Source organism: Cervus elaphus, chromosome 23 (assembly GCF_910594005.1).
Source record: "Cervus elaphus chromosome 23, mCerEla1.1, whole genome shotgun sequence".
NCBI classification, from domain to species: domain Eukaryota; kingdom Metazoa; phylum Chordata; class Mammalia; order Artiodactyla; family Cervidae; genus Cervus; species Cervus elaphus.
The window spans coordinates 10,494,158-10,506,835 of NC_057837.1; the positions used below are offsets into that span (position 1 = coordinate 10,494,158).

Consider the following 12,678-nt stretch of genomic DNA (forward strand, 5'->3'; position numbering starts at 1 on the left):
GTTTATGGCTAACTGGACTCATAAGTGGGTGAGAAGATACCTAGCCATGGGCACTTTAATACCGCTTACTTCCATTCACGCCCCTTTGAAGATCAGAGTGGAATTAGCTCTTTGCAATGCTTTAGTATATCTTTGTGGTTTTGAAAGTCCAGTCGGTGGATTCATGTTTGTCTCGCTGCATAAGAACCAACCAGTATAGCTTGGTAACAGCACAGATTCCCAACTTTTCTGTCCATGCCTCCCGCCTCCCCATCTTCTGTTCAGTTGGTCTGGGTTAGTTCCTAGAAATTAAAGTTCTCCAGCAGGCAGGTATGGGAAATATTCTGCAAGAGGCCTCTGAAGAGGTGTTCAAGTCAAGAATGTTATGAATTGCTGGAATTTCAGTATGGAAGCTACCACCACAAGTTCCATGACCTTTCCCTCCAAGTTTACAGGTGTGACTGGGTACGAAACAAACTGTGGGCCACAGCCTTTGGAGTCGTTTCTGCTGCCTTGGCAGTGGTGAGTGGCTTTGGCCTGATGTTGTACATTGGAGTGCCATTTGTGATCATAGTTGCAAATTCACCATTTCTTATTCTAGGTGAGTAAAACAAAGCATGAGGCTGCACACTGTGTATGTGGGGGTGTGGGGTGGGTAAAGGAAGGGTATTGTGTTAGATTAGGCAAAATAGTTATATATAGGTGACTCTACAGATCCAAAATGAGGAATCAGGAGAAAAAGAAAATCAAATGGAATTATGTGCCTTTCAGTTCAGTCACTCAATCATGTCCAACTCTTTGTGACCCCATGGACTGCAGCACGCCAGGCCTCCCTGTCGTCACCCACTCCTGGAATTTACCCAAACTCATGTCCATTCAGCCGGTGATGGCATCCAACCATCTCATCCTCTGTCTTATGTGCCTTTAAGAGTTGCAAAAATCTAGTACCCCAAATGGAAAACACAGACCAGGGACATGAACAAGTAGTTCACACACACACACCCCCACGCATAAACACACACACAGAATCCAAAACACTAGTCATTGAAAATATAAGAAAGAAATATTTGATCTTTCCATTAATCAAGGGATGCAAATTAAACCAAAAGTGAGACACCTTGTCTTTTTATTAGATTAATGAATATTACAGCAAGACTGAAGGTTTGGGGAAGGTTGTATGCAAATAAACACACATTCTGCTGAGGGAAATTTGTAAATTGGTACACGTTTAAAATATAACTTTGCAACAAATCAAAAGACTTAAAAATTTAAAATGGAATCTGACCTGCCAATTCCACTTCTGGGAATTTGTCCTAATTATTGGACAGGTGCTCACAAAATAGAATAAGGATGTTCATTTCAGTGTGATTTAGAATATGAAAAAACAAGAACAGGCTAATTGTATGATAGCTTATGGTGAATGATGTTGGATTTGTGATCTCCAAAGAATATTTAGCTTCTTCTCTACTAGTAACCAGGCTTGATCACTCAAGAGCTTTTGTGTGGCAGAGCTTTGTTAAAGTATAAAAAGGGACAGAGAAAGCTTCTGACATAGACATCAGAAGGGGAGGCAGAGTGCCCCCCTAGCTAGTCTTATCAAGGCCTCATATACTTTTATCAGACCCACTCCCACAACATACATCTTAAATGAACAAGATTAGAATGAACAATAGAAAGATCTTACCAGACCCACTCCCATAATATACATCTTAAGATGACAAGATTAGTGAGAAGGTTCTTGTTAGGGAGAAACATATCCTCAAGCAAGATGCATTGTTATATTCACTAAGACAAAGCAATGTGGAAAAGACCGTTTGTCATTTTCTCCTTGGGATCCTCAGATCCCTTTCTCCTTCTCGAGGGCTCTGGACTCCTTTCTCCTCCTCGGGGACCCTGGTTGTCTTAACAACCTACCTAGGAATTGACTCTCTCATTCCCCCCATTTCTTTTAGGAGGAACATGTTGCCAAGGGAAAGGGCCATCGTTTTCATTCCATAACTACGTCCTGCTGTTGAGGGGCATTGTCCCTAAGTTGTTGAGGCAATATATTCTCCTAACCGTCATATTGAGGGTCTCTGCTCCAGTGGCCCCGAGTAATAGTTGGAGGAGGCTGTGGCACTTGCAGGAGCCTGGACAACCATTTGTAACCAAGAAGCTTACAGATGGTTAGAAACAAACCCCATTTTACAGTTACAGATGTAAGGCAAGATATCCATTAAACCAAGTTAAAACATAATCAAAATTAAAAGTCACATTATATCCATAGTTACATCAGTCCATTTTAGGGTTGTTAGATGTCATCAGATCAAGACGAGACATCATATACAATTGCTGTCAGTGCAGGTATTTGCAGAGCTGAAGAAAGTCCTTTCCTTGAAGTGGAGAAACCCACCATGCAATGCCTTTCCCTGACGACGAGGTTGAAAAGTTGAAAGCTGAGGCACATAGTTAATTCTAAGGTTTCCGGATGTATGACAATATCTGTGCATGAAAACAGTCTCATAGAGACAGTCCCTTCTTCTTAGAGGCAGTTCAAGCCCTCGTTGGAGTCATGGGTAAAACTTTAAACCAACTGTCCTGGGTTTCCTGAGTTAGCTTCCATGGATGTCCTTTAATAACGGCATTAGCCTTCTCAACCTTTCCTGAAGATTGGGGTCTCCAGGAACAGGGTATGTAATATTCTATTCCTAGAACTTTTGACACCCCCTGAGTTACAGTAACTTTAAGACAGAACATTGTTGCTCTGAACTTTAGAGTTTAAGATCCCACTTACATGATGAGAAGTCAGTATAGTAAGGTTTCACCCATTCCTTAACCTCAGGATTTAGTGGATACTGCTTTTGATGTGAAAATAGGTGAGGGGTTTTGAGCTTGATAACAACAGGAACAGCATTTTGTGCTCAATCCACAGTTTTTCCATCAGCCCACACTCTAGGATTTACATTTTGTTCACTTAAGAATGCTCCATATTCATGAAAACAGAGGCCTGGACCATGTTCAGTATATGCCTCCCTAGAAGGGGCGAGGGAGACTCCAGCTCGATCAGAACCTCGTGAGAAAAACAGCATGGAGCCCCAGTTGCAGCTTAAAAGATGACTGAAATAATAGCATTTGGCTCATCCTGACAGTCCCATTACAGTAGTGGATCAGGAGGAAAGCAGACAAGGGGCTTCAGCGAGCACAGAGAAAGTTGCCCCAATGTCCAAAAGAAAATCAATCGATTGCCACCCCCACCCACCCCCCCCCCCCCCCCCCCCCCCCCCCCCCGGCACCGGCCACAGTTGTTAATCCCCAGGGTTCCACAGGTGTAATTAGAATGGGAGCTCGTGTAGCGACCGCCAGGCACTTTCAGTCCTGATTGCCTTGAGAGTCCAACCCCTGGAGCTTATGTCTCAGAGGGTAATCTCTCCTCAGGTGTGGTCATTTTATAGACTGGACATGGAACCAGGTGCAGCTTAGATGCCTGAGGGCAATCCAGCTTGAGATGCCTCTCCTTTCCACCTTAATAACAAGTCCACCCCTTTTCACCTCGGATAATCGGGGCACTTTTCAGTCTGCTTCAGAGTGGATCTAACAGCCATTGTTGGGGCTTCATTCTTTTGCCAGGTTTTTTTTTTTTTTCCTTCTACTTTCCTCCCCGTATTCTTTACCATGATATTCCAGCTGAACCAGCTGTGACAGTTTTTCAAAGACTGATTTGGTCCAAAGGTCTGTTTTCATAACTTATGGCAGAAACCTGTAGTTCACTGAGTGAGAAATCTATCTTTCAGATTATTCCTCCCTCTGTACTTTTGGGATAAAAGTCAGTAAACTTGCAGAGAGCCTCTTGTAGTCTATCTAGGAATTTATCAGGAGCTTTCTTCTCTCCCTGTTCTGTGTCAGCCAACTTAGCATAGTTTAAAGTCTTCGTGTGCACTCGCTTGAGTCCTTCAAGAATACACCTGGCAAAGTGGTTCTGATCCCACCTTCGTTTAGGCATGCTGTAGTCACAGTCTGGCTCATCATGGGAACTGCTTGGCTCCCAGGAGGGAGGAGGGCTATTTTGTGTTCCCTCCTTCCCCATGTCTCATGCTTAAGCCATTCATCTCCAAAAGTAGTAGTTTCTCCCAAAACTCGAGTTCTCGAGTCAGGAGTCAGCATCTGTCCCAAGACATGTTACATCTCTCCAAGTAAGGCCACAAAGTTAGTCCTGTAAAGGCTTCTATGAATTGGGACTGTTTCAGTTTCTACTGAGACTGAGGCAACCCCTTCTGGAAGGGTGCCCTGACTCAGCCTGTTTCGTTGGGAGCCCCAGATACAGGGGCAAAGTAAGAGAAGAGGAGGCAGCTGAAGGTTTCACACCAAAATCTGCACCCTTAGGACATAAGTCTGGCATGTCTCGCAGCGAGACACAGAGCAACACATATGGCCCTTCCACCCATTTCTCTTGTTTTCTGCAGAACTGATCTAACTGTAAAACAATATTATAATTGAGACCCTTCAGCCGACTGCCGGGCCAGCCGGAAGATTTCAGCGAGCAACACGACGCGTTCCTTTAGGCTAAGAAATAAAGACACAGAACAGATGGGGTCGAGAGGATTGCTGCAGTCATCGATGATTCTTTATTTCTCAGGGTTACATTTATACTAAACCAAGAAGAGAATCTTAAGAAGAGAAAATATTTTTCCATAAACATCACTTTGAGATAACAATCACCAGAACTCTCTGATAACGTCAAGGGTTAAGAAGGGCATCCCGTTTATCTTAAGGGTGGTCAAGAAAGGCTTATCCATCTGCGTCATGTGTGCATTCAAGGCTTGCTAATGTTCTGTCAAGATTTAACTTAGATAATAAATTCCAGAGAGGGGTGGCGGGACAGAGAGCTATGTCTGCGAACAGACCCTTGAGGATCAAGGCAGCTCCCAGAGTCAGCCTTTTGGTTCAGGCTGCTCCCCTCAGCCGACCAGTCTTCCCCATCTTCCAAAGGATACCATGGTCATTTGGTATCAAAGAAAAAGATCAGGCATGTCTTTGTTAAACTTTGGGAATCAAATTTATCCCCGTTTTGAAAAAACCATTTTAAAGAGGTGGTTCTGGATCTGCTAGCTCTCATCTGTAAGAGAGAAAAAAGCAGCATCCACAGCCGTGGCTTCTTTCCACCGGAGGTGCCCCTCCCTGCTCTAGATGCGGCTGTAGACAGACGTTCCACCGAAGCTTTCCTTCCCTGGTTGGACTTAGTCTGTCCCTTACCGACACAGGTGACTTATCTGTCCCTCCCGGTTCAACCACCAAGGTGGGGTGGAGATGCACCAGGGTAGACCTGATGGCATCCCAGACTGATGTCCAGTTCCTCACGATTAAAGACCTTTGTCTGATTTTCCTTCCTCCTCTGATGCCACCTGGGGTGGAGCAGAGTAGCTTTCCTGGAATGTTTCCCAAGCTAGTTTTCTAGGGGAAGCATCCATGTTCCATGTGCCTGTGCACATTCCCGAATACAGTCCTGACCACAATAGAAGCTTTGCGTTATAAAGAGATGAACAAAAAATCCAAGATGTCTCTTCTGAGTGTCACCACACCAGTATATGTGATAGCAAAAGGGGGAGTGGAGGGTCAGCCAGTGAGGAAAAAGTTATTTCGGTCCTCAAGTTACTAGGGCCAATCCGTCCAGTTCATTCCCACAGATTCCACAAAAGCAATATCTAGGGAGTTGAGACACAAGCTGTTGGAGAGCTTTCTCTGGTCTGCTAAGAGCTAGCACTACCAAAGGAAGCCCACCACAATTCCAAGCTGACCAGATCCTGCAATTCCCGACCTGTGTATTCAAAAATCTCATGGTCACCAGCAAGGCTTCTACCCACATAGATCAGAGGCACAGCCATGACAAAGACTTACCTTTAGGACTCTGGACCCTGAGGCAGCCAGCCAAGAGAATGACCTCTAGCCTGAGAGCCGTTCCTGGAACTAGAGCTCCGCCTTGCTCCCAAACGTGCTCTTGTAACTTCCAGCTCCTAGCAAGGCTAGGCGCTTCCATCCATATAGTTTGAGGTCTAAGTAAAAGTACAGAGTAACGGCATGGATCACAAGTCCCTTGAAAGTTTATGATCCGACAGGTTAGGTTAGTAGTTCTAATTCCCCGGGCAATTATGGAATGGTCAAAGAGACCAGGAAAAGGGGACCCCGAATGGAAAATTTGGTCCAGGCGCATCGCCCATTTCTGGCCCTTCCCCTCGCAGGGATGTTGGGTGTCTCTTGGCATTGGGAAGTCGGTATATAAACCCTGACAAGGCTTCCATTTTGGGGTCTGGCTTCAGTCATTATAAGGCACCACAAAACCCCAGTGCAGGACTCATCACTTGCTTTGCACAGGACATGACATTCATTCACACAAGCACACCGCAAGATCAGTGAGACCTTGACAGGCAAAGAAAACTGTTTGAGTTGATCTTGTTAATTTTAAAGGGATGTTTAAAAAATGCGGAGACTGTCTCTTTCTCTAACAGGTGTTGGAGTCGATGACATGTTTATCATGATTTCTGCCTGCCAGAAGACCAGCCTCACGGATAGTATAAGCGAGCCAATGTCCAATGTCTATTCAAAAGTGGCAGTATCCATTACAATCACCACCATCACCAATGTCCTGACCTTCTATAAAGGAATTATGACCTCTCTCATAATAATAAAGAGAACCTGACCTCTTTCAGGTCCGTACAATACTTTTGCATTTATATAGGAACAATCCTGCTCCCTTGCTATTTTCATAACATCATCTGTTTTGGAGCGTTTATGGCTATGGATGGTAAAAGAGAAGTAGTCTGTCTATGGTGGCTGAAGAAGCAGGAAACTCCTGACCAAAAATGTTCCTCGTTAAAAAAAAGTCCTTTTGCTCTCAGTGATGCGATTCCAATAGATCCTTCTGACCCTCCACTGTGGACTCAATAGCAGGGAGATGAAGAGGACCGTGACTGAGACACCATGCCAGGAAAAAAAAAAAAAGTCCTTTTGCCTCCCAGTAATTTTCTCCAACATGAACATAAAGCTGATATCCATCCAATGAGTCTATTCCTTTTTCAATTTATTTTTTATTGAAGGATAATTGCTTTACAGAATTTTGTTATTTTCTGTCAAACCTCAACATGAGTCAGCCATAGGTATACAAATATCACCTCCCTTTTGAAACTCCGTCCCAACCCCACCCCTCTATGTTGGTTCAGAGCCCCTGTTTGAGTTTCCTGAGCTGTACAGCAAATCCCTGTTGGCTATCTATTTTACATATGGAATCCAGTAAATCTGTTCTTTAGCGAATATTTTAGTCCTTTTCTGACAGGCACCGAGTCCAAGATTTTTGCAGTGCTCCTATACTTTGTACATCATAAGTAGTTTATATGGGTGTTTCTGAGTGCAGGAAGGTTTAGACCTCCGAAATTTGGTAAGTGACGACTCTTACACCACACAATATTGTAATGTAGAAGAAGACTATTTTTCAAGTTATGGTCCCAGCGTTATGGTTATCATTACTGAGATTCTTGACTATTGGGATAAAGATACTTGACTACCGGGATAAAAAATTGGAAAAATGTCTGGCAGATTTTGAAAACAGTGAGTATGTATATAAAAATCTTACAGAGTTTTGGTTATGAGAATATATATAATATATGGAAAACCTCCATCAAGATATATGATAAGACAGCTTTTCTAAGCAATAAATGCACTTTTTAACAGGAATTTCCACTTCTTCTGTATAACATTAATATTACATCATCACGGGAAATCATTTGTTCCCAGGCCTTCATTCAAACCATGACTATGTCTTCTTCAACCAATAAGAAACTGATGTTACACCAGTTCCGAGACATGGCCAAGAAGTGTGAAGTTCCCCTAATGGTATACAACCAGGTTTTCATATATTTGGATCAGTATTCTGCAATATTAGAAAACATTGTTCAAAATGTGACTGTTGCATCAACAGCAATGTTCATTGTTTCCTTATGGTTAATTCCTCATCCCCTGTGTTCCTTGTAGGTAACTTTTGCAATTGCTTCTGTGACTATGGGCCTCATGGGTTATATGGCCTTCTGGAATGTCAATCTCGATTCCATAGCCATGATTAATCTTGTCATTTGTATAGGGTTTTCCTTTGACTTTTCTGCTCACATTTCCTATGTGTTCGTTTCCAGTTCAGAGCCCTCAGTAAACTGAAAAACCATTGAGGCATTGTATCTGCTAGGCCACCCTGTGTTACAAAGTGCATTTTCAACAATAATAGGTGTGTGTGTCCTGTCTGCAGCTAAAGCATACATCTTCAAGACATTTTTAAAGATTGTTTCTTGTGGTGGTATTTGGAGCTGCTCGTGGGTTAATTTGTATCCCAGTATTCTTAACTGTTTTTTGAAAGTTGTTTGAACAATCACTAACAAATCAAAGACCAATTATAGAATTCCTGATTAGCCCAACCCAATCTGATGAAAACGCACCATTAAGAATAGTCAATAATCTAAAAGCAAAGGCATGTTTCCTTGGCTTGGAAATACCGTTTTAAAATGTTATCTAAAATATCCCGAAAGAGGAGAGAGCAAGATGGCGGAGGAGAGGTGGACGTGGAGTACATCTCTCTCCACAGATACAACAGCAATATACCTTCAGACACAGAAGTGCATGCAGAACACCAGCTGAGAGTGGATAGGAGTACCTGACTGGTGGAAAAGAATACATAACCATGCAAAACTCTGTAGGATGAAGGAACCAGGGGGCAAAACAGGAGTGGGAGATCTCAGATGCCTATTCAGGACTACAAATGAGTGCCATTCTAATGATAACCCCCAAAATTAAGTTTCTGGGGTAAGATTTCTCAGGGTAGCTCTAAAGAGCCAACACTGCTTGGCAGGGGCTGTACTCCAAAATAGACAGGAGATAGATCTCCTGATCCCTGAACAAGGAGGGACTTGAAGCATCTTGAGTGAGACATGTTGTTTCTGGGTAAATATCTCCAGCTAAGTTAAAGAAAGTCTCACAGTCCTCAAGAAAAACGTTCAGATCCTACTGGATCTCAAAGAAGGAGCTGCAGAGCTCTCGGAGTGGCTACAATCTCTCTCTGGGGGATGGGGAATTTGGAGTTGGTTAATGCCCCTACTAATCCCCGTTATCATTGATGCTGCCTAGGACTGCTCCATGTATTATTGATTGTTTAACCCATTTTGTCTCAACATGCAATGCCAGTTCAAAAAGGATATATAAAATTACACCCAACCATGGCAAACATCACTCACCCTTAGATGAACACCATTATAAGGACTCCGAGGCTTCAGACTAGCAAGAAGGGAAGGCCCAGTGCCCCTCACCATCCCAACTCAGCAGGAAATAGCCAGAGAGAGCTTGACGCCTCTATTCCCTAAGAAATGGGCCTCCTATCTCTTGAGATGGGAATGTTAGTTAGAATAGGAAGAATAGGAAAAAGGAGTCCAAAATGGTGGTGGCTAAAAGACAAAGAAAGTCCCAGAATATTGGAAATAAAAGCAAAAATAAACAAATGGGACCTAATTAAACTTAAACGCTTTTGCACAACAAAGGAAACTATAAGCAAAGTGAAAAGACAGGCTTCAGAATGGGAGAAAATAATAGCAAACCAAGAAACAGACAAAGGATTAATCTCAAAAATATACAAGCAACTCCTGCAGCCCAATTCCAGAAAAATAAATGACCCAATCAAAAAATGGGACAAAGAACTAAACAGACATTTCTCCAGAGAAGACATACAGATGGCTAACAAACACATGAAAAGATGCTCAACATCACTCATTATCAGAGAAATGCAAATCTAAACCACAATGAGGTACCACTACATGCCAGTCAGAATGGCTGCTATCCAAAACTCTACAAGCAATAAATGCTAGAGAGGCTGTGGAAAAAAGGGAACCCTCTTACACTGTTGGTGGGAATGCAAACTAGTACAGCCACTATGGAGAACAGTGTGGAGACTCCTTAAAAAGCTGGAAATAGAACTGCCATATGACTCAGCAATCGCACTCCTGGGCATACACACCGAGGAAACCAGATCTGAAAGAGACACGTGGACCCCAATGTTCATCGCAGCACTGTTTATAATAGCCAGGACATGGAAGCAACCTAGATGTCCATCAGCAGACGAATGGATAGGAAATCAATGGTACATATACACAATGGAATATTACTCGGCCATTAAAAAGAATTCATTTGAATCAGTTCTAATGAGATGGATGAAACTGGAGCCCATTATACAGAGTGAATTAAGCCAGAAAGATAAACACCAATACAGTATTCTATCACATATATATGGAATTTTAAAAGATGGTAACGATAACCCTATATGCAGGACAGAAAAAGAGACACAGATGTATAGAACAGACTTTTGGACTCAGTGGGAGAAGGCGAGGGTGGGATGATCTGAGAGAATAGCATTGAAACATGTATATTATCAACTGTGAAACAGATCGCCAGCCCAGGTTGGATGCATGAGACAAGTGCTCAGGGCTGGTGCACTGGGAAGACCCAGAGGGATGGGATGGGGAGGGAGGTGGGAGGGGGGATCAGGATGGGGAACACATGTAAATCCATGGCTGATTCATGTCAATGTATGGCAAAAACCACTACAATATTGTAAAGTAATTAGCCTCCAACTAATAAAAATAAATGAAAATAAAATAAAAGACAAAGAAAGCAAAAAGCATGCAAAAGTGGAACAAAAGAAAATCTGAGGACCAGAGTAAGAACCTCAGGTGGGAAAAACAGCCCCCCTGGCTAGGCCAATTTCCATAGGGCAGGCGCAGGGGCAAGAGACAAATGTATAAAAAGAGGAAACCAAGATGGATCGAGGCCTTGCCTTTGGGATCGACCTGCTCTCACACCTCGAGGGTGTACTTTCCTTGGCTTGCTGAATAAAACTCTGAGCTATAAGCAAGCTGTAACACTCGTCTGCTGTGTTTCCAATCTCTGCTGTGGAAAGACAGAACCAAGGAAATTACATATCTACATATTACACATTATATCTACATTATATCCCTGACATATCTACACATTATATTTATTATCACAAGAAAACATTTTTTAGAGTTTACTAATAAAATTGTTTTACCTGTAGCATGATACAACTGCAAATAATATGATTAGAAGCTATGCCAAGTGAAACAAGGGGACCACTGTCATAGAATTTGCCTCAAACTCCAGTTGTCTAGAAAGTCATGGAGAGGGCCTACCACAAAAATATATTCAGGTAAAGACCTTTCAGTTCTGATACTGTGTGTGTTACATATGATATTGAAACACTACAGCTTATTGATTTGAACACTAAAATTCAGTTAAAATCAAAATATATGGATTATGATTTTAGAATAAGAAAGTAATGAAGATTTGCTTCTTCCCACAAATCTCTGGCATGCTTTTCAAAGTTTCTTTCAAAAATCAAAAGTTTACAACTCTTGAATACACAAAATCTGAATCTTATGTGAAACTGTGAAAGCATTAATAACTGTGACATTATGACTTTTTCTAAACTTCTATTAGGTTCTTATCTTTTACTATTTTCATTGGAGAAACACCATCTCAGAAAGGCCTGAGTATTAAAAAGGCTTTTTCCAGAAGGTGTCTTCTCATTTTCACCAGTTTTACTCAGAGCATTAGGTTTTCCAGCCCAAAAATTACTGGACAGATAACAAGTGACTGGCACTCTGCTATAATTTACTTTTAAAATGCTCATCTTTCTTCCTCAAAAACATCATGAAACTGTTGTTTAAAGGTTTGTTTTTTTATCCCAATGAACTTCAAACAAAGTTCAGGGGGCTCCTAGAAACAGCAAAGGCTTAAACTGGAAGTAAGAATTGCAGAGTAATTTAACCAGAAAACCAAACTAAGCCTGAAGATCAATGTCTGTGCTGAACAGACCTCACCTGAGAATGGACCACTTGTGTTTTTAACCAGAAGGTTACCAAGGACTTAAGGTTTGTGGCTCCTTTTTTTAGGTCCTCTCTCTTTTTACTAAAAAATTATTGTCGTGCAGTTGGTTCACAGTGTTGTTAGTCTCGTGCTCGGCGGAGTGAGTCAGTCATACACACGGCCACTCTTCTTCAGAATCCACTGTGGCCTTCTTCAGTGTGCTACTTTAAGAAAGTTGGATTAGGGATCAAATAAAGCAGAGCACACCTAGCTTCCAGTCAAGGACTCTATCTGATAATCTGGGAGTGCTGCTGCTATGGTCCTTGGAACAAGTCTTATCCTTCCCACCTTCTCCTGGCCTCCCTATTAACCCCAGCCTCTAGGTACCTTGATCTTCTTCAAGGCCAGACTCTTTTCGAGGCTGCCAACCTGCATCAGGAAATGGATCATCCACGCCTTGCTGCGTTCATTTTCCTCTCCTTCACCTGTCTTCAGGTGGTACTGTAGCCGCAGGGCTTTGGCCTGGAGGAGTACCTGGATCAGCCCCAGACTCTCGCCTAAGACAGTTCCTCCCAGGATGTCGGCCAGGTAGACCACCTGACCGGCGAGGCTGTAGATGGGGAAGGTGATGGGTTTCAGGTTGAGGCCGCTGTCCCTTCTCCAGGCGAACAAGAGTGGGCTGGGGGGAGCCTGAGAACAGCCATTCACACCATGGACAGCAGCAGGAAGATCCCGGGGTGCGAGCCCACCTTCCAGCCCAGCTGCCTGAAGGCCCAAGACAGCGGTGGCTCCAGGCAGTTGGTGTGGCAGCGGGGCACT

At 42.9% G+C, this 12,678-nt stretch overlaps 2 protein-coding genes and 1 non-coding gene across 10 annotated transcripts in view; 2 read left to right on the plus strand and 1 right to left on the minus strand.

Moving 5' to 3' along the window:
- LOC122682154 (ninein-like protein) overlaps positions 1-12,678 on the plus strand; it is a 705,741-nt gene that overhangs the window by 223,697 nt on the left and 469,366 nt on the right. The gene's annotated exons all lie outside the window — the stretch shown is intronic.
- LOC122682170 (ninein-like protein) overlaps positions 5,352-12,678 on the minus strand; it is a 137,875-nt gene continuing 130,548 nt past the window's right edge. The window contains exon 9 of the mRNA XM_043885009.1: positions 5,352-6,005. Coding sequence (XP_043740944.1) covers positions 5,976-6,005 — 30 coding nt within the window. The 3' untranslated portion in view covers positions 5,352-5,975. The remainder of the gene's footprint in view (positions 6,006-12,678) is intronic.
- On the plus strand, positions 6,843-6,928 carry LOC122682307. The gene has a single exon (XR_006337323.1). It is a non-coding gene; the product is annotated as a small nucleolar RNA SNORD62 (small nucleolar RNA).